This window comes from Suncus etruscus, chromosome 17 (assembly GCF_024139225.1).
Source record: "Suncus etruscus isolate mSunEtr1 chromosome 17, mSunEtr1.pri.cur, whole genome shotgun sequence".
NCBI classification, from domain to species: domain Eukaryota; kingdom Metazoa; phylum Chordata; class Mammalia; order Eulipotyphla; family Soricidae; genus Suncus; species Suncus etruscus.
This window is the reverse complement of record NC_064864.1, coordinates 75,153,809-75,175,790: the sequence shown is the minus strand read 5'-3', so window position 1 is coordinate 75,175,790 and position 21,982 is coordinate 75,153,809. Positions and strand designations below refer to the sequence as shown.

At 42.0% G+C, this 21,982-nt stretch overlaps 1 protein-coding gene across 1 annotated transcript in view; it reads left to right on the top strand.

Annotated features, from left to right (window-relative positions):
* Positions 1-21,982, top strand: part of CSMD1 (CUB and Sushi multiple domains 1) — a 942,957-nt gene that overhangs the window by 618,167 nt on the left and 302,808 nt on the right. Inside the window, exon 5 of the mRNA XM_049790475.1 lies at positions 9,084-9,291. Coding sequence (XP_049646432.1) covers positions 9,084-9,291 — 208 coding nt within the window. The remainder of the gene's footprint in view (positions 1-9,083; positions 9,292-21,982) is intronic.

Below are 21,982 nucleotides of genomic sequence, written 5' to 3'. Positions count from 1 at the left end.
GCCTTCTTTGTGTAAGGATCCCTAGTTGTGTCTGGTTGGTCATGGTCTCTTGAACAGCTACAGTGATTCTGGGAGGGAGCAGACACTCATCACGATTTCTCCTGAGGGTGGGAGAGGAGAGTGTGGGCATCTGGACCCCACAAGCCACTGGCCACAGTGATACTAGGTGTGGGCAGCCTTCTTGAGGTGCTGTATGGCATCTGGACCCCTCAAGCCACTGGCCACAGTGGGTACTAGGTGTGGGCAGCCTCCCTGAGATGCTGAGTGGAGAAGGATTTTGGGGGCCAGTGTCAGTGATGCAGTTGTGTCAGGGATATCATAAATGTAAAATAAAAGGCTCACAGGACTGTGATTTGAGTGGCAGATGTGGGCTTAAAAAGTGTTGACTTTTAAAGGTGGGCTGGGGGGCCAGAGCAATGGCACAGAGGTAGAACATTTGCCTGGCACGCAGGTGACCCAAGGTGGACCGCAGTTTGATCCCCCAGCATTCCATATGGTCCCCCAAGCCAGGAGTGCTTTCTTTTTTATTTTAATTTATTTAAAAAAATGCATTACATAGTTGACATAACTGAAAATAATACATTCTAGGAAGACCAAAAGCAACATCTTTTTTAAAAATTGAAAGTTGAAAGAAAAACTAAAGAGATGGAAAAGAAAGGAAAGAATATTTTTGAAAACTATTGACTCACAATGAGTTCATTGAAGCACAAATAGAAAGTTTTGTATGCTCTTCTTTTTTAAAAAAATATAGGTAAGAGTTAAAAAAAATACAGCAATAACGGTGTGAGAGTGGCAAGTGTTGTTTGCATAGGCTCAACAAAATATGGATAAAAATGAGGGAACAAAAGCCTCGTCCTAAATAGAAAGAGACCTTATCCCTGAAGTTCTCTGGCATAAAACCGACCCTGGGCTCCAGACATACTAGGTTGTCCAATCCCTGAGTCATTCTCTCTGGAATTTTTTCACACATTAGCTGTTATTGTTGTCCAGTTTCTGTAGTCAAAGGTAGTTTCTGTAGTTAAAGATTCTGGTTTCTGTGTTTCATCGTAGTCAGGAGGTGGAGAGTCCTTCAGTTTCACCTCACCATCAGATGCAGAGTGTCCTGCCCTGCAAGCAAGTTGCTGCTGTCGCTGAGTCATCTGGGTGTCGAGGGAACACTCCTTGGAGTAAAGTAAATGCCAGGGTAGCGGCAGGATCTCCCCTGGTAGAGGTCTGCCTCCTGATGATGTTGTAGACAATTGTGATCATTTCCGTAGATGGTCAATAGTTCAGGGGTGTATGGGCAATGCCCATTCTTCAGAAGCCTGAGCCAAGTCATTATGCCAAAGTTCAGAATGTAAGGCCTAACTGCATTACAAAATTTGTGTTCCTATATCTGTTAGATAATAACTTGTTTGCATATGTAGTATTTTCCCATTTTAATGCACCTATGCAAAAGAGGAGCAATGCCACATTGTATTATTGGTGCCTCTGGGGAGCCGAGGGAACAAGTCCACCAATCTCCTTAACTTGGTTCTAACATAAATTCTAAAGAGAAAGACTCTTCTACCATAATTCCTTGTTAAACAGATCACAAAGAAAGAAAAACAAACAAACGAACAAAAAACAGTGGGCACAATTGTCACTGTATAAGGGGATATTCAATAAGAGTTATAGCAGTTAAGGGAATACATCTAGGATATTCATATATGCATGTCCCTTTTATGTCATTAAAAATAGTCAGGAAGAGAGTGCTGAATCCTGGATGCCACTTTGGTCTGTAATTTGGCTTGCTGGAGTCTGCAAAATGACTCCTAGCAGTTTCATATCAGAAAATGCTTTTGAGTGGGAACTAATCAGATACCTAGTATGGTAGCAACCACAGTTACACAATGAAGGAAGGTGGAGGAAAGGTGGCTGCTGAGAGTAGATAAGTAGGAACAGAGTACTGATTTCTTTTCAGCCTGAGAGTCTATTTTTTCACTTTGGTAGCTGGTTAGCAGCTAGCTAGGGTGGAGATAATAATGTGCTTCAAAGGGAACCAAGAACTAGGGATAAAAACTGTTAAACGTGGGGTAATAGGCAGTGGGGGTGAAGGAGAAAAGGACTGAAAATGAGCTTCTGGGTGGTGAGCCAAGGTGGGAAGGAGAGTATACAATATAGATATTCTGTATATGACAAACAGGTTAAACCCGATGATATTCAAATAATTGTCTATACTTTCCAGAATGGAAAGTGTCAGAATGGACAGAGGTAGGAAGAAAAGTTACCTGCGACTCTTGTGCTCTTGAGCTGCCATTCCCCAAACACTTCTGACTCCCTGGAAGGAAAGAGATCCTTCAAGAGCTAGAAGCCTGGAAGTTTACCACCGCCACTTAAACCATCTCTCCGGAGCCGGGTGGGAAATGAGGAGAGCCTGGGGTCCCCTTTAAACTCCTTGTCAGGACCCACCTCACTGGCCCCCTGGGTGTGTGGCCCAGGGGTAACCTCCAGGAGCTATTTCTGAGCGTATAGCCAGGAGTAACACCTGAGTGTCACTGAGTGTGGCCGAATAAATCCTAAATAAATAAATAAAAGGTGGGGGGGACTGAAGCCATAGTGCAGTAGGGAAGGCATCAGGAGTGAGTCCTGAGCACTGTTGCATTTTCATAGGCATACAGTTAAGGGAGAAGAGAAATACATTAAATAGGGATTTAAAGGGGGCCAGAGAGATAGCATGGTGGTAAGACATTTTGCCTTGCATGCTGAAGGTCGGTGGCTTGAATTCCGGCATCCCATATGATCCCCCAAGCCTGCCAGGAGAGAGACAGGAATAACCCCTGAGCGCTATCAGGTGTGACCCAAAAACCAAAAAAAAAAAAAAAAAAAAAAAAAGGATTCTGTGTCCATGGCCATCAAGTTCTGAGAAATCAAGGTGTGATATCCAGGCCTTGGTGAGGCTGGAAGGGTCAGGAGAATGGGAGCCTCGAGCTGTCACCTTGCCTTGGTGATGTGGAGAAGGGATGTCAGGGCTTGTGGAAGGGCAGAGTGTAGAAGGGATCTGTGTGCATGCGAATATGCCTTGTGTATGTATATATCCATTGAGTGAGTTTGTACATGTGGTATATAATATGTGTATTTGCGTGCATGTCCATGGATTGTGTGTATTCACATGTTTATACATGTGTCTGTGCACGTATGTATGTGTCCGTGGGTATGTGCATACATATGTACATTTTACATGTGTGTATATTTTTTCCTCGGGATTTGTGCATGCCATTGTTTCCATGCGGTTATGGAAAGCTGACATGAACCTGGGCATGCAGTTGTCTGCCCTGAACTACACACCTGTGACATTAGAACTTATACATACACCGGAGTGTTTCTAGAGCGCTAGGAGTGGGTTGCGTGGCCCTTGGTGAGGCTCCCCAGCTTCCCTGGCTGATTCATCTGGGGTTAACACCAAGGCAACCCCCGTTTTTCCTTAAGATAATGAGGGCACAGCATGTCTCTAAAGAATGTTTTATTCTATATTTTGAATTATGCCCTCAAGATAGATTCCTGGCAACACTGAGTCCCAAGCAAGTTTTATAGAGTAATTTTAGAGCTGAGACTGAACTTTGGGAAAGTTGCTGAATTCCTCGGGGCCAAGAACTCTCCCGTTTCTGCTTACATCGAGTTTCTTCTTCTGCCACATCAGTGGAGTCAATCACAGCTTTTATTACATACTTCTCTTCCTCCCAGTGGAGACTATGAGGAGTGGGGCCCTTGGGTCAACTTCCCTCTCCACTCTGTTTGCCCCTTGGGGAACCAACGTTCTCCAAAACCCTAGAGCTAGTTTCTACTTTCTTCTGCCTGAGTCCAAGAGAGGACATCAGGATTCTAAATGTCACATTTACTCAGTAGGACCCTCCAATACTTTCAGCTCACAAATTAAAACAAAAAAAATCCCCTCTGCATATAGTCAAATGAGTACTAAAACAGCTTTATATATTTTCATTGCCTTTAACATTGGTTGATAACAATTTGTGGATTAAATGAAGGTGATATTATGTGAACATAGCCATGTACAAATGTGTAAGGACATCCACTGATATAGAATGTCTGATGGCTCATTTTCTATAGAATATAAAACAACAGAAGGAGGATATGTTGAATTTTTTGCTTTGTTTATTTGTTTGTTTGTTTGTTTGTTTGTTTGTTTGTTTTAGGCTACACCCAGCAGTGTTCAGGGGTTACTCCTGGCTCTGCACCCAGAAATCACTCCTGGCAGGCTCAAGGGACCATATGTATGGGATGCCTGCGATCGAACCTGGTTCAACCACATGCATGGCAAATGCCCTCCCAGCTGTGCTATTGCTCCAGCTCTGACTTTTTTTTATTTCTTTATTTAAAATTGTGGTTGCAAAGTTGTTCATAATACAGTTGGTTTTTTTTTCCAATCCCACAGTTCCAAAGTTGTTCATGGTTGCGTTTTAGTCATACAGTGTCCAACTCCCTTCACCAGGACACATTTCCTGCCATCAATGTCCCCAATTTTCTTTCTCCCTTCCCCACTGCCTTTGAGGCAGACATTTTTACTTTTCTATCTGTTTCTGTCTCTGTCTGTCTCTCTCCCACTCTCATTACTGAAGAGGTGTCCTGCTTCTCACTTTCACTCCTTTCAGCACTCATTTTTGTCTGGAGTGATCTTGCTGTCACAGTGCTCCCTTCTTTGTCCTCCCTGCCCTCCCCACTATTCTATGCAGTGTGGTCACTACTGAGAGAGTCTGGCTCACTTTGAGGCCCTTTTGCTCCTACTTCTGGTCTCCGAATAAGTCTTCGTCCTGGTTCCTCATGGCTCAGATGTGGCACTTGGCCCTGCTGCAGGTTTGCTCCATTCTACCTCCTGCAGCCTTGGCTGCACTGACTCTCTGTCCTCTTCAAACCCATTCCCTCTACACAACGGTGTCTATCTAAGCAGCCACTCCTGGGCCAGGGGGTCAACTACTTGCTGCAAGCAGACACTCGATAAACCTACATGGATCTTGCAGCTAAAAATCTCACTTCTCAGCAATTAATTTGTGTGTGAGATGCATCTCGAAGAATCCTGCTGGGGCTTTATGTTGTAGTTAAACCTCCTTGAAAGAGCCCAGCACCCTATCATGGAACAGTTCCCCTCCCTTCCCTGCCTGAGGCTGTGGAGCTGGTCTCTGCTGTGGGAGCCGCATGACATGGTTTCCTGGAGTCCCCTCTCTCAGTAACAGGATGGGCTTGGGCGACAGAGAAAAGGGGCATAGAGCAGATCACTCCCCAGGGGACTCTGCACACAGTAACTTTACAGGGTCCCCATCATCCAGTCCCGAGGAGAGAAGTGGGGCCCTGCAGCAGGAGGAAGCAGGAAGGAGGGGAGAGGGGAGATGAGAAGTGAGGAGAGGAGGGCAGTGAGCCAGGGAGGTTCTCGTGGGCCAGAGATGATGAAGGATAAAAAACTAGTCTTTATGGTCTCTCACACAAGATGGGTGTGATGGCTTTGCAAAATGTGTTGTGTTATTGTGGGTTCTCAGAGTCTCTGCAGTTCATGCTCACATGAACTTGTGCTTGTGGCTGTAAAACTTTTCAAACTAATCAACATGGTAATTTAGACAAGATAATTACATGTAACGTAGTAGAACTGATATAGATGGATGGATGGATAGGTGATGGGTGGATGGATGGATGGATGGATGGATGGATGGATGGATGGATGGATGGGTAGATAGATAGACAGACAGACAGACAGATAGATAGTAGATAGTAGACAGACAGGCAGGCAGGCAGGCAGATAGATAGATAGATGATAGATAGATAGATAGATAGATAGATAGATAGATAGATAGATAGATAGATAGATAGATAGATAGATAGATGGATGGATGGATAGATAGATAGATAGCATGGAAATATATTGTAGAAAGGCTGAAAATTTTGTCCCCAATATGTTTTCTTTATAGTAGCAATAACTAGATTTTGGCCATGCCACTATTAAAAATAAAACAACTTTATTTTCCTCTTGTTGCTTTGTTTTATTTTTAGTACTGGGATCAATAGTCACCCTCCAACTATTTTAAATATTTCCACATCTGAAAGCCTTAGTTCTAAATGTTTCAATATTATATGGTATGCATTAAAATGACATAAAATGTAGATATATGGCAGTCATTTTTTCTACTACACAATGCATAATTTATTTGAAAACAATAGCATCTCTGATATATTTCAAAAGAGTAGTTTTTTGATAATTTAACATAAATACTATTCCAGGAACACATTAAAGTTTTAGAAATATAGTGATTAAGCACTTTATACATTGATCAAGGGACTATTTTTACTAGTTAATCTATTTGTTGATAATATTGAATTTATTTTAATCACTGATAACTTTGTTGCTATCATACCCCAATTATTGCCTATAATGAAGATTCATTTACTTTTGGATTTCTCAAGCCACACCTGGCAATGTTTGGGAGGTATTTCTGACTCTGTGATCACTCCGAGAGTACTCCTAGGAATTCTTGGAGAACATGTGGTGTGGGATCAAACCAAGATTATCTGTAATCCCTTCACTAGTTTAAATAGTTGTCGCATCTGAAAGTCTTCATTCTTAATGTTTAAATATCACATATATAGCCTATAATAGCACATTTGTCTCAGGTTTGGATGGAAAAAAATAACATATTTAATGTTTTACATTCACATTGATATTGATTATTTTAGCACTGCCTAGTAGAATTTGTAATATGTTAGCATTTCGGTTTTTTTCTGTTCTTTTCTAACAACCACAACCTCCTTTTGACAGCTGAAATGGGGTCATGGAATCATTTCTTAGACATTTCTGAAAAGAGAAAATGCACTAATCTTCATGGAGAATTAAAATAAACTCTCAGGCATCCAGAATCTTCTGAGTCATATTTGGTGTAAGGCACCAAATTGAGAAATTCATCAAGGACAGGAGCACAGGATAATTTCTTCCATGTGTTCTGAAATTGCCTCACATTTCTTATCAATATATAGTGGTTTCTGGAATGGAGAATTGTGTCTGATTAAGCCTGGATTATTACTTTTTTAAACTAACTTTTCAAACTTCAAGTATTTCACTATTGTTTTTATTTCCTTATATCTGAAAAAAAGTGTTAAACCTTCATAGTATTTATCAATTCATTCAGAAATTAATTTTATTTAGTCATTTATAGTCTTTTTACTAAACTCTGAGTAACATCAAATTGCAGACAATATCTCATTACAGCATTACAGATATTTTTATTCTGTCATTTTTTAAATGTTTGAAGTTTACTAGGTTTCTTTGGTTTCATTAGCCTTTATTGTTTAGTCAAGTTATCACTTTATTTAAGATAATACAGTATACCTGATTTTATATAAGTCTATTGCTTTTCAACTTATTTTATACTATCTTATTAACATTATATAAGGTCATATCTACATTTATTTCAAATTGCTATTTCTCTTCCCAGGTACTTTAAACACAGTCTTTCCTATTTTTATAAGGTCCATTGTATCATTTTTCTATCTTCTGGGGTTACTCTCATCCACTAAACCAAAGGCAGTGACCCCTTCTGCTCCCCGGAGGTTTTGCCATTGAATTATACTTAAAAGACTTGCAGTAAAAAAAAATCTCTGGCCGCCAAATTCCAAAGAGGAATTCACAACTAACATGATTGCCCAAATGAATTTATTAAAATTCAAGAATACATTAATTGTCAGGGATTAAAGTTCTCTGAAAAGTACCTGCCTACTTTGCTGTGTATACTTCAGCTATTTACAATTTCCATACCCCTAAACATTAAATTATTTTAAAAAAACTCTAAGTTGGTAGTTTCACACACTCCTTTTATGTGCTGAGTGTTGTATTTGGAAACTAGGGGCAAAACATGTTCAGTTGGAGAAGTATCATGAATACCACTGATGTCACTTCCAAATGTTCCTCCAAGTACAGATGTTCCAGTGACACAGCTACACATATCCAGATAGACACAGGGCATTGGAACACAAATTTCCATAAACACTATACTGCAAATCTGTAGTAGTCCTTATCTCGAGATGTGCTTAGCCTTGGATGCTATGAGGCTATGGCCCATCTGCCTTCAACAGAGCCCTGCTATCATCTTTGCTGATACTTGGTTATGTCAGGGCATGCATCTATATTTCTTTGGATGGGGTCTAATGTTTAAGTGTCTGATGTGTTTATGCGGTGTGTTACTTCATCAGAAGTTGGTGTGGCCCTAGGGATGGAAGGCAGCTCCCACCCTGCTCCAGGGATTGTCAATACCTGTAATCAGAGCTTCTTAGATGACTTTAGGGAATAATCTCATGGCACTTGGAAAGAGGAGCAGGAGGAATGATTTGATGGAACTATGAAAGAAGGCCCGAGAGATGGAGGAGAGAGGAGACGGGAGTACGGAGTGTTGTCCATAGATCTGTCTTTAACAAATTCTCTATGCATGAACCAAATGGACATTTTATACATGACACTATTTGATGATTGGTAATCACGTATAATTCATCTACTGTTTCTCTGGAAACCTCCAGTGTATCTGTCTCCAAGCCAATATTGATCAAATTCTATTCAAATCTATACATTAATGATATCAGATGTATCTGAGATTTGTTCTTGACTCTTGTTTGCTACTTTTCCAACATCTCCCTTTCTACATTTATCTGTAGTGATTTTTTACTCAAGATGTTTATATTATTTGATATGTCTCTGATATGACCTGAGCCTAGAACTTTCTCAGAGTTTAAAACCCAATGTACATCCCAGACTCTGTAGAGAGTAAAGAAGAGACTGTTCCTTTCAAGCAGGTGGCCTTTGCAGTGGACAGAAAAGGTGGATTTCCAATGGGACAGGACACCTTTGAAAATAGCTAAACTCTAAACATCAGGCCCCAGCATTTGCTTCCACTGAGGAAAGTCACCACGGGGCCTTTTATACCTGAGCAATTGATTCTGCCAGTTGGGCATGTGCTGGTGTAATTTCTGCCTGGGAGGGACTTTCTACCTGGAGGGACAGGTCAATGTCGGCCACCACATAGCCCTGGTGTGGTACCTGCTGAGCCCCTCTGATCACTGTCCTGTCTCTGTCCCTCTAGCCGAGGGCTCCTGTGGGGGGACCCTCCGTGGTACCAGCAGCAGCATCTCCAGCCCCCACTTCCCCTCGGAATACGAGAATAATGCGGACTGCACCTGGACCATCCTGGCTGAGCCTGGGGACACGATCGCCTTGGTCTTCACTGACTTCCAGCTGGAGGATGGCTACGACTTCCTGGAGATCAGCGGGACTGATGCCCCCTCCATCTGGTAAGAGTCCTTGGTGCTGGTGCAGAAACTATATGTTGGGGATGGCCACAGGCAGTGACCCAAGGCCGGTGACTTGGGTGCTCCTCCTTTCTGTTTGGGGCTGGAACTGATTTCGATTGCTTAGGGTTTTGCGCAATTTGTGACACTAAGCTCATCGTAGGCATCTTCACTCATTTCCTCCTGCCTGGAGACACTTCCCCAGATATCAAAGTGAACGCTTCTGTTCACTTTGGTCTCTGGAAGGTGGAGCCAGAAGTGGCCCTGAACCCTGAATGCATACCCCGGGCCAGTGTGAAGGGCCTCAGCACTGGTGGAGATGAATTGCATTCATCCACTGTGCCTGTGCTGTTGGTGTTGATGGCAGGAAGGCTGCCACCTACTCTCGGGGTCCAACTAGACAAAAACCAAAGGCTGAGAGTCCAAAAGCAGGATCCTAGATCCCTAAGGATGTCCGAGGGGTGTTTCTGCTCTATTGAGCTGTTTCAGCACGCCAGGTACACACATGTCTTAGCATGCTTGACTTAACAGAAAACAGGAATGTGGCCCTTCCTGCAGTGAGGCTGGAGGAATGAGTGGCCACAAATAGTTCCACAGGATCAATTTGCCTGCATCTCTAGGCTGAGTATTTTCTGTTACAAAAAGAATTAGATCACCTTGTCTTAAACCAATGACCGTAACTCAACTTGCCTCGATTTTCCTGGACTTCAAAGCAGGAATCCACGATAATGGAGAAATTGTTTCCTTCTGTGACTTGTTCTGCGCTGATGCTAAGTGTCCCTTGGGAGGAAAATGATGCTTACGTGTCCTGCTATCTGGGGCATCTTTAGAGGCCATGTGGGGTGTGCCCCATGTGGGGCCACGGGCGGACACTGGGGGCTGTGTGGGCACACAGGTCTTCCGGGCTCTGTGTGGAGTGGGAATTTGGGGGCCATGGCCATGAGCAGAGAATGCACATGAACAGCTTGTTTCCAAGCACGCATGTTTCAAAGATGAGCCTGCAGCAGCCTACAGAGACAGCTGCTCGCTAAACTGCCCAGCGCTGTAATTTTCACGTCATTGTGTGAACGGACCTGAGGGGATCTGCAGATGTGAGATCACTTGGCAAGCCCATCTCTGTGTGTGGGGTATGGTTTGGGAGGCTCTGCAGCCCAGCCCCGCCGCTCTACTCCTGTACATACTCTAGAGTGGCCAGCTTCTGTGTTGGCATTGCTCTCTTCCCTGCACAGCCGCTTGGGGCTGGGGAGTCTCACCCTGTCCCTCCAATCACGGGGACTCTGATGTTCTGGAGTTCTGGGCTGTCAGAAATGGGACAGACATGTCATCATGTGGTTAGTGCTGTGGCGCTAGGGGCTTACAGAAAAGAGCCCTCCCTGAGCCCTGGGAGACATCGGGGAAGGCTCTGTATGGTCTGTGTCCTCTCCATGGCTTGTGTCCAAGATGTACACAGAGCTGCCAGGAGCATGTTAGGACAAAACACATGCACACAAGTATAAGATTAGAAAGGAAAGCCAGGAGGACAAATTCAGTATCTGTAAACGGAGATAAATAGAATTATAGAGATCAAAGTTAATATTTGATTTTTAATTTCAAGGCATCTTGGGCAAAAAGAGGAAAATGTTTACTTAGAAAATACTCGTTAAGGAAGGCAGGAATGTGCAGACTCCTCCCAGTCATCACCAAGTTTTCCCCCTCACCCAGTGCTCCTTTGAAACTGAAACTGAAATGCAGTTTACTTTGAACAGGACAATACAAACTAGTATCACGAGTCGCTGCTTCTTGGTAATTTTTCAGTCAAATCTCCCATCGGAATCTATTCGAGGTGAATGTCCATTCAGTCTTACACAGATGCACACACTCACACACACTCATTCTCATGGCCACACTCATTCACCTGTTTGCCTTATACATTCACATATGCATACACATGCACACACTCATATGAGTACTAGGCTCACAGTATGGATGTGTTCGCCTCACACATGCTGCCTGTATGTGCATACCCTCAAGCCTGCACACTCACATGTCCATGGTCACAAATATATCCATACATATGTACACACTCCCAGCACGTAGTCATATGTGCTTGTATTTGTGTTTGTACACATATTCACAGACATGATGGCACACTTACATCTGTTCATACTCTCGCAGACACATTCATATACATTACCATTGCCTATGTGGGAGTATTTGTGCATATGTATCTGTGATATGTATCTCCACATATGTTGATTTGTACACATTGAATTTTCCCAGAGAGAAAGGCAAGTTCTATTTTCTCACTTTGTCACTTCTATAGGTTATGCTATAACTGCCCTGTTAGCAGCAGCATTCAAGGAAGGTATAAGTTTGGTGAATATTTGTAATTAGAGAGGTGGACCAATAACTTTCTCCCCACCTGTTTCTAGAGCTGATCCTGCAACCTTCGCCCCAAGCCTGGGAGCTCACAGGCTGAGATGTGGGAAGCCTCACTCAGAGATGGGTGTCTCAGACCCATGCAGTAGGGAGTCAGGCTCACCCCTACACAACCTCTTCTGCCAGAGAGGACATTTCCTGAGCCCCAACAGGGCGCCACGCCTCAGCTACTGGCCCCACCCATACTGTGAAGACGAGAGGAGACTCCCTTGTGGGGTTGGGGCCTTGCATGTGGTCACCAGATATCTGGGTGATTCTGGGCTAGTCAAGTATTTAATAGAGGGTCTCGGGCAGAGACGTTCATAGCATGAGCATCCGGTTCACTGCAGGTTGGTGAGATGTGGAGGAGCGAGTAGTCTGAGGAGGAGCAAGTGGGCCATGGAGGAGCGTGGGATGAGGAGGAGTGAGCGGGCCATGGAGGAGCGAGTGGGCAGGGGAGGAGTGAGTGGGCTGTGGAGGATCCTTGTAGGGCTCCTCGCTGCTTGTCTGGTGAGGCTGTTGTGTGGACGAGGCCGTGACCATCTGTTTCTTGGCCTTCTTAGTCTTCTTACTCAGCCCCTCTGCAGATCAAGTAGAAGCATCAGCGACTGAAGCCTGCCCATGTGTCTGTCTCCCATTCCTGGCACAGATGGGGGGTACATATCACTGCCCCCACTCTGTGACTCCTAGATCCTCTTGGGAAGCACCAGTTTTTGGAGAGAATTTCAGGAAAGTGACCGAGAACATCCGTTTCAAAAGAATTTTAAACATTTCAGTCTGCAAGTAACCTGTGTCCACATGATTAATGAATGAGGAAGCGTTTCTTGAAAACCTGAGGCAAAGATCCACACCCCCCCCCGATCTGTGAGTCTCCCCCTGTGTTTCTTATTTTTAGTCACTCTGCACATCATTTACATATTTTCTTTAGCACATATGAAACCTATCTCCACTTTTTATTTTATTAAAGATGTAGTAACTGATAAGAGTCCTGTGAATCATGTGTGTATGGCCTTGCTGGTCATTCACCTTGAGAGCAGTGAAAACACAATATTTTATTAGGTAAATAACTATGGACCCCTGTAAGTAGAACCTGTCCTGTGTCGTGTGGAGAATGAAGGTATCTGGGCCTTTCGTGACTTCTCAGACTTGACCTCCTGGTACAGCTTCTCCCCTTATCTGTGATTTACAACATACTGCAGTGGTTGTGGTATCACCACTGTGATCTTTGAGAAAGTTGGCAGTGTGTGTCCCCTAAAAGGTGCCAAGGTCCCGGGGGAGTGTCCATCCTGCCCTCCAGCCTCCTTCAGGGACAGCCAGTCTGTAATCTGTCAGATGGGCAATTGACATCCTTAAGAACCAAGTGTCCTACTCTGCTCTCCGACAGCACAGACCAAAACTTCATACTCAAAGCTGGTGTCCAGGTGCCTCCAAAGTTGTCCGCAGATTCTGTGTCCAAGGGGACACTGCAACCTGTCAGGAGATAGCTCAGCCCAGCAGAAAAATGTGTAGGCAGCTGCAGAGAGAGACAAGGGGAAAGGGCAGGAGAGAGAGGAGTGGCTTGTTCAGTGACAGGTCTGGTTGCAGCTCGAGGCAGGACAGCAGCCAGTCTCGGGGCTTCTGTGTCTCCTTCTCCATCTCCTGCCCAGCCAGACTGAGGTCAGTGTGAAGAATCACAGGACACTCCAGAGTTCAACTCCTCAGAACTTGGGTAGGGCTGTACAGGAAGCAGTGACAAGTCAAGTGTCTACAAAACAAGAGTTACTCTCCTCTTCTATAAACATTGCAGATATGTCTAGATGGATTTTCTTTTCAAAAAAATACATTTGGAAAAGAAAAGATGTATATACTTATATTATAATATGTTATATATATTTTACATGTAAAAATATTTTAAAATAAAATATGTTTTACATGTAAAATAAAAATATAACATATAAATAATATACATTATATAAGTTGTATACTATTATATATATTATTTTTATATGCCTATTGGAACACCTTGATTACAAATATGATTGTAGTTGGGTTTCAATCATGTAAAGAACATCCCCATTCACCAGTGCAACATTCCCATCACCAATGTCCCAAATCTCCCTCCTCCCCACCAGACCCCCACCTGTACTCTAGACAGGCTTTCCACTTCCCTTATTCATTCACATTGTTACAATAGTTCTCAGTTTAGTTATTTCTCTAACTGCACTCACCACTCTTTGTGGTGAGCTTCATATCATGAGCTGAATCTTCCAGCCCTCCTCTCTTAATCTCTGAAAATTATTGCAAAAATGTCTTATTTTTCTTAAAACCCATAGATGAATGAGACAATTCTGTGTCTATCTCTCTCCCTCTGACTTATTTCACTCAGCATAGTAGAGTCCATGTGCATCCATGTATAGGAAAATTTCATGACTTCATCTCTCCTGACAGCTGCATAATATTCCATTGTGTATATGTACCACAGTTTCTTTAGCCATTCATCTGTTGAAGGGCATCTTGGTTGTTTCCAGAGTCTGGCTATTATAAATAGTGCTGCAATGAATATAGGTGTGAGCAAGGGATTTTTGTATTGTATTTTTGTATTCCTAGGGTATATCCCTAGGGGTGCTATAGCTGGATCGTATGGTAGCTCAATTTCGAGGTTTTGGAGGAATCTTCATATAGCATTCCATAAAGTTTGGACTAGACAGCATTGCCACCAGCAGTGAGAGAGTTCCTTTCTCTCCACATCCCCGCCAGCATTGCTTGTTCTCATTCTTTGTGATGTGCACCAGTCTCTGTGGTGTGAGTTGGTACCTCATAGTTGTTTTGATTTGCATCTCCTTGATGATTAGTAATGTGGAACATTTTTCATGTGCCTTTTGGCCATTTGTATTTCTTCTTTGTCAAAGTGTCTGTTCATTTCTTCTCTCCATTTTTTGATGGGATTAGAATTTTTTCTTGTAAAGTTCCATCAGTGCCTTGAATATTTTGGTTATTAGCCCCTTATCTGATGGGTATTGGGTGAATGATTTCTCCCACTCAGTGGCTGGCCTTTGTATTCTGGGCACTATCTCCTTTGAGATGCAGAAGTTTCTCAGCTTAATATAGTCCCATCTATTTATCTCTGCTTCCACCTCCTTAAAGATGCCTTTAGTCTCAATGTCCTGGAGTGTTTCACCTACATGTTGTTCTATAAACCTTATAGTTTCAGATATGATATCTAGGTCTTTAATCCATTTGGATTTTACCTTTGTACTTGGTGTTAGCTGGGTTCGCTTTTTTGCAAGTGGCTAACCAGTTGTGCCAATACCACTTGTTGAATAGGCTTTCCTTGCTCCATTTAGGATTTCTTGCTCCTTTATCAAAAACTAGGTGGTTATATGTCTGAGGAACATTCTCTGAGTACTCAAGCCTATTCCACTGATCTGAGGGTCTGTCTTTATTCTAATACCATGCTGTTTTTATAACTATTGTTTTGTAATACAGCTTAAAATTGGAGAAAAGTAATGCCTCCCATATTCCTTTTCCCAAGGAGTGCTTTAGCTATTTGAGGTTGTTTATTGTTCCAAATGAATTTCAGAAGTGTTTGATCCACTTCTTTGAAGAATGTCATGGGTATCTTTAGAGGAATCGTGTTAAATCTGTACAATGCTTTTGGAAGTACTACCATTTTAATGATGTTGATCCTCCCAATCCATGAGCAGGGTATGTGTTTCCATTTCCGCATGTCCTCTCTTATTTCTTGGAGCAGTGTTTTATAGTTTTCTTTGTATATATCCTTCATATCTTTAGTCAGGTTGACTCCAAGATATTTGAGTTTGTGTGGAATTAATGTGAATAGGATTTTTCTCTTAATGTCCATTTATTTCCTATCATTATTAGTGTATAAAAAGGCCATTGATTTTTTGTGTTAATTTTGTAGCCTGCCACTTTGCTATATGAATTTATTATTTCTAGAAGCTTTTTGGTAGAGTATTTAGGGTTTTTTAAGTAGAATATCATGTCATCTGCAAACAGTGAGAGCTTGACTTCTTCCTTTTCTATCTGGATTCCCTTGATATCTTTTTCTTGCCTAATTGCTATAGCAATTCTTCTTGACTTCATCTCGGACCCACTGGTTGTTCAGTAGTAGACTGTTTAATTTCCAGGTGTTAAATTTTTTCTTCTGTGTCCCTTTGTAGTTCACATACAATTTCAGAACCTTGTGGTCAGCAAAGGTGCCTGAAAAATGTCTATCTTCTTGATTTTATGGAGGTATGTTTTATGTGCCAGCATTTGGTCTATCCTGGAGAATGACCCATGTACATTGGAAAAGAATGTGTATCCAGGTTTCTGAGAATGGTGTGTCCTATATATATCTACTAGGCCTCTTTCTTCCATTTCTCTTTTCAGGTCTAGTATATTTTTGTTGGGTTTCAATTTGGTTGACCTATCAAGTGTTGACAAGCCTGTGTTGAGGTCTCCCACAATTATTGTGTTATTATTGATATCCTTTTTCATATTTGTCAACAATTAAATACTTTGCTGGTCCCTCATTGTGTGTGTATATGTTTAGGAGAGTGATTTCTTCCTGCTGTACATATCCCTTGATTAGTACATAATATCCATCTTTGTCCATTACAACTTTTCTGAGTATAAAGTTTGTGTCATCTGATATTAGTATGGCCACCCCCGCTTTTTTAAGGGTGTTTTTTGCTTGAATGATTTTCCTCCAGCCTTTGATTTTGAGTCTATGTTTATTCTGACTATTCAGGTGTGTTTCTTGTAGGCAGCAGAAGGTTGGCTTCAGTTTTTTGATCCATTTTGCCACTCTGTGCCTCTTAACGGGTGCACTTAGTCCATTGACATTGAGAGAAATAATTGTCATGGGATTTATTGCCATCTTTGTGTAGAAGTTTGGTGTGTTTTTTGTTCTGTCTTGTCTTTAGAATAGATCTTTCAGTTTTTCTTTTAAGGCTTGTTTTGAGTCTGTAAAGTTTTTGAGCTTTTGTTTATCTGTGAAGCCATGTATACTTCCTTCAAACCTGAAAGTGAGTTTTGCTGGGTGCAGTATTCTTGCCGAAGCATTTATTTCATTGAGTTTTGTCACTATATCCCACCACTGCCTTCTGGCCTTGAGTGTTTCTGGTGACAGCTCTGCTGTAAATTTCAAGGATGCTCCCTGGAATGTAATTTCCCTTTTTGATCTTTCTGCTTGCAGTATTATATCTCTATCTGTGGGATTCATCATTGTGACTAGGATGTGTCTTGGGGTGTTTCTCCTGGGGTCTTTTTTAGCTGGTACTCTCAGGGCATGCTGGATTTGTTCACTTGTTTTCCTTAGTCTGGTAGTTTCTCTGTGATGATGTTCTTGACTGTTGATTTTTCCTGGAGATTTTCTTCTTGGGTCTCTGGGATTCCAATGATTCTAAAGTTGTTTCTGTTGAGCTTATCAAAGACTTCTATTTTCATCTGCTTGAGTAATTTTTTCATTTGAGTAATTTTTCCATTGTCTGATCATTTGATTTAAGGCTTTTTTCCAATCTCTTCTGCTGTGTAAAGTTGTTATGCATCGCATCTTCCAGCGCACTAATTCTATCCTCAGCTGCTTTTAACCTGTTGAAAAGCTCATCCATTATGTTCTTCAATTTGTCTACTGAGTTTTTCTGACCTGTTATTTGACCTGATATTTCAGTTTGGAGTTTTCTAATTTCTATCTTCATATTCTCTTGATTTTTATTAGTGTTCTGATCTATACTTTCTTTGAGTTCTGTGAGCATCCTCCATATTTCTTCTCTAAACTCCATTTCTGAAAGACTGCTTAGGTGGTTGGCCATTGTTGGGTTATCAGAGTTTCCATCTTCATTCTTTTTGGCTGGTGTTGGTTTGGTTTGCATAGTTTCCCCATTGTCATGCTTATGCTGTGGGTTTTTCTACGTGTTGTGGTGGTATTCCTTGACTAAGTGGAGTGTGCAGCCGCGAAACGAAGCAGAGTGGCCTCACTCCTCTGCTTCAACCCCTTATAGGTGGGCTTAAGGGAGGCAGCAGGGTCAGCTTTATTCGCAACTCTGGCCTGGAAAGATTCACCTCTGCCAAGACAAGCCGTCAGGGATGAATGCCAGAGAAGATCAAAGTTCCCAGGTTGAAGCAAGCCGGGGAAGCCCCAAAATGTCTGCCGAGCCTAAGGGGCCCAGCAGTCAGCTTTATCTGCAACTGCAGTCCGGAAAGACTCACCTCAGCTGAGGCAAGCCATCAGGGGATGAATGCCAGAGAAGATCAAAGTTCCCAGGTTGAAGCAAGCCGGGGAAGCCCCAAAATGTCTGCCAAGTTTAAGGGGCCCAGCAGAGTCTCTTATCCACAACTCCAGCAGCAAAGACACACCTCAGCCGAGGCCGCCTTGAAGGGATTAATGCGGGAGAAGATCAAAGTTCCCAGGTTGAAGCAAGCCAGGGAAGCCCCAAAATGTCTGCCGAGCCTAAGGGGCCCAGCAGTCAGCTTTATCTGCAACTGCAGTCCGGAAAGACTCACCTCAGCTGAGGCAAGCCATCAGGGGATGAATGCCAGAGAAGATCAAAGTTCCCAGGTTGAAGCAAGCCGGGGAAGCCCCAAAATGTCTGCCGAGCCTAAGGGGCCCAGCAGTCAGCTTTATCTGCAACTGCAGTCCGGAAAGACTCACCTCAGCTGAGGCAAGCCATCAGGGGATGAATGCCAGAGAAGATCAAAGTTCCCAGGTTGAAGCAAGCCGGGGAAGCCCCAAAATGTCTGCCGAGCCTAAGGGGCCCAGCAGTCAGCTTTATCTGCAACTGCAGTCCGGAAAGACTCACCTCAGCTGAGGCAAGCCATCAGGGGATGAATGCCAGAGAAGATCAAAGTTCCCAGGTTGAAGCAAGCCGGGGAAGCCCCAAAATGTCTGCCGTGCTTAAGGGGCCCAGCAGAGTCTGTCTTATCCGCAACTCCGGCCCGGAAAGACACCCCCTTTTTTATTTCTAATATGAGTTAGTTTCTTTCTTTGTGAGTTCTGCCAATGATTTATCAATCTTGTTGTTTTTTTTTTTTTTTTAAAGAACCAACTTCTGCTTTCATTGATCTTTCAGATTGTTTTTTTGGGTTTCCACTTCATGATTTCTGCTCTAAGCTTTGCTATTTCCTTCTGTTTTCTTATTTTTGGTTCCTTTTTTGATCAGTTTCTAATATAAATATCTTATAAAAAGTTCCATTATTAAGCTATTCAGGTATGCCTCTTCTTCCGTCCTGATGTGTGCTTGCAAAGCTACAAATTTTCCTCTTGGTATTGCTTTTGCTGTGGCCCATAGATTCTGATAGTTTGTGTCTTCATTGTCATTTGTTTCCAGGAAAATTTTGATTTCTTCTTTCATTTCATCTCAGACCCACTTGTTATTCAGTAGCAGGCTGTTTAATTTCCAGTTGTTAAAGTTCTTCTGTGTCCCTTTGTAGTTCACAACTAATTTCAGAGCCTGTGGTCAGCAAAGGTAGCCTGCAAAATTTCTATCCTGTTGATTTTATGGAGGTATTTTTTATGTGCCAGCATGTGTTCTATCCTGGAGAATGACCCATGTACATTGGAGAAGAATGTGTATCCAGGTTTCTGAGGATGGAATGTCCTATAACTATCTAGTAGGCCTCTTTCTTCCATTTTTCTTTTCAGGGCTAGTATATTTTGTTGGGTTTCAGTCTGGTTGACCTATCAAGTGTTGACAGGGCCGTGTTGAGGTCTCCCACAATTATTGTGTTATTATTGATATCCTCTTTCAAATTTGTCAATAATTGTACTAGATATTTAGTAATGTGATTTCTTCCTGTTGAAAATATTCCTTGAAGTGTCCATCTTTGTTCCTTACAACTTTTCTGAGTCTAAAGTTTGTGTCATCTGATGTTAATATGGCCACCCCTGGTTTTTTAAGGGTGTTGTTTGCTTGTATTGATTTCCTCCAGACTTTGATTTTGAGTCTATGACTATTTATAGTCTATGACTATTCAGGTGTGTTTCTTGTAGGCAGCAGAAGGTTGGATTCATCTTTTTGATCCAGTGGTTTTGGGGTCACACCCGGCAGCACTCAGGGGTTACTCCTGGCTATGTGCTCAGAAATCACTCCTCGCAGGCTCGGGGGACCATATGGGATGTCAGGATTGAACCACCATCCTTTCGCATGCAAGGCAAATGCCCCAACTCCATGCTATCTCTCTGGCCCCGTATTATATGCTTTTAGGTAATACATATTTTATATGTGAAAGAAAATAATATTTTTTGATTTAGATATCTTGATTTACAAATGTAACTCTCATAGTGCTCTTGGCATACAATGTTCTAACACTTATCCCTCCCCCAGTGTCACCTTCCCTCCACCAATATCTCCAGGTTTCTTCTTTCCTGGATCCCATCACCCTAAAAAGCACAAGTTGTTCAGCTGATTGTTATAGATTTGGTCTGATGCTGGTAAAGTGGCCCATGGTTTAGGTAAAGCAGATACCAAAGCTCTGTCTAATTCCAGCCCCATGAGTGCCATCGCACTGCCTTGCTCCCCCTCCATCTCTCTTTTCCGCTCCTTTCATTTCTATAATTAGGCCTGGGCCTGTCCCCTTTCAGAGCTTCTCTTCCCTTGGTCTTCATCCCACATAACAAGTGGGCCACATTACATGGTCATACGCTGGTCTTTATTCTCTCTTGACAGTAAAGTCCTTTTACCAGTGAGTCTCTCCTGGCACTCAGCAATGTAAGTTACATGGTACAAGAATGGTTTCATCCAAAGCTGTTTCCATCTATTTTTGTCTTATTAATATGGTCTATAAATAGTTATTGATGAAGGGCTAGATTTGAAGCACATTTTTAGAATACCTTTGTGCTTTAAAAATATAAACTGCTTTCACTAAATAATCATTGGATATTTATTATGGGTAGTATGACATGGATATAGAGTTTTGTGGATTATGCAAGGGAGCATTTAAAGACTTGGCGACAACTAAATTATATAGAAGCAACAGGATTGCTATAGAATTTTTATTTCTTTAATTCTAGGAGTTAATTTTTTTATTTTTTTCTCCTTTTGTGCTTTCTTTTGTTTTTGTTTTTTATTTGTTTGTTTTAGTTCACACCTGGCTGTGTCAGAGATTGCTTCTGACTCTGTGCTCAGGGATAGCTTCTGGTAGGAACAGAAGGTAGGACTATGTAGGGTACCAGCATTGACCTGGGTCTGCCATGTCTAAGGCAAGCTCCCTACCAGCTCCTGGTTTTATCCCATTTTAGTAGGTGACTTATACTATTTCTTGCATAATGCTCTCAATGGATCCAAGTGAAAATAAAAATGAATTATTTTTTCTATGGTTTTGAAAATCTACATATCCATTTCTTCCAGTACCTCAAAAACATAATGTTTAAAGGGCATGATAAACAAAAACATAAACCATGCTTCGTTTGTAAATTGAATATCTGTAAAAAAAAATAATTACCTAGTATATTTTTAACTTAAAAACAAGTTATGAAAACATGCATTTTTGACTTTGGGATGCCAGCTTAAAAACAATCTGTATACATTGTGAATATAAATACCCACCACTCTAAGCTATAAATTATACATAATATCATGATTGATTTCTGGGGACTATATATTACATTTCAAATTCTAGCAAAATTGGTTGACGTGGTAAAAATGCACCAGTAAAATAATTCTGGGAGTAAAGAATGCCTCTTCCCAAATGTCTTTGTTTTCTGCACTAAGGAAATATTTCACAAATCAAAACATAAAAAAAAGAAGGAATAGTATAGTCATAGAAATGTTCCTTATCTTTCTAACTTTTAGGAAAAAAAAAACAAATCAGCAACAAAGAGTTGCATTTCTATCTTTACAGCAAAGATCTGTTGAGATGCATATAGCAGGACTATTTTAATCCAAAAGCCCAAATAGTTTCCTTCTGTCATTCATATGATTTCCTCATAGCATATGAGGTGGAGAAATATTTAAGAATGAAACGTTCCCTTGGAAACAATGCTGGAGACCCCAAGAGAGACTTGGATAATAGGCAGCCCGTGGCATTCAGAGATGGCTCAGCTCCAGCCTGCTTCTACCTGAGCTGCAGAGAGAGCTTGGACCTTCTCCCATCTATAAGATGTCCCTGAGTGTGGAAAAATCCACAGACATTAGTCGCACAGAGAAGGGGGAAGTGGGTCTGGAGCAGGGCCGCCACAGGAAATAATACAAACCAGGCTGAAGAGAGATGAAACATGGTTCGCAGGACCTTTCCACCACATGGAACAAGAGAGAGAGAGAGGCCGACTGGGACCACAGTATTCATTGGAAAGATAGGACCACATCCCTGAGTGGAG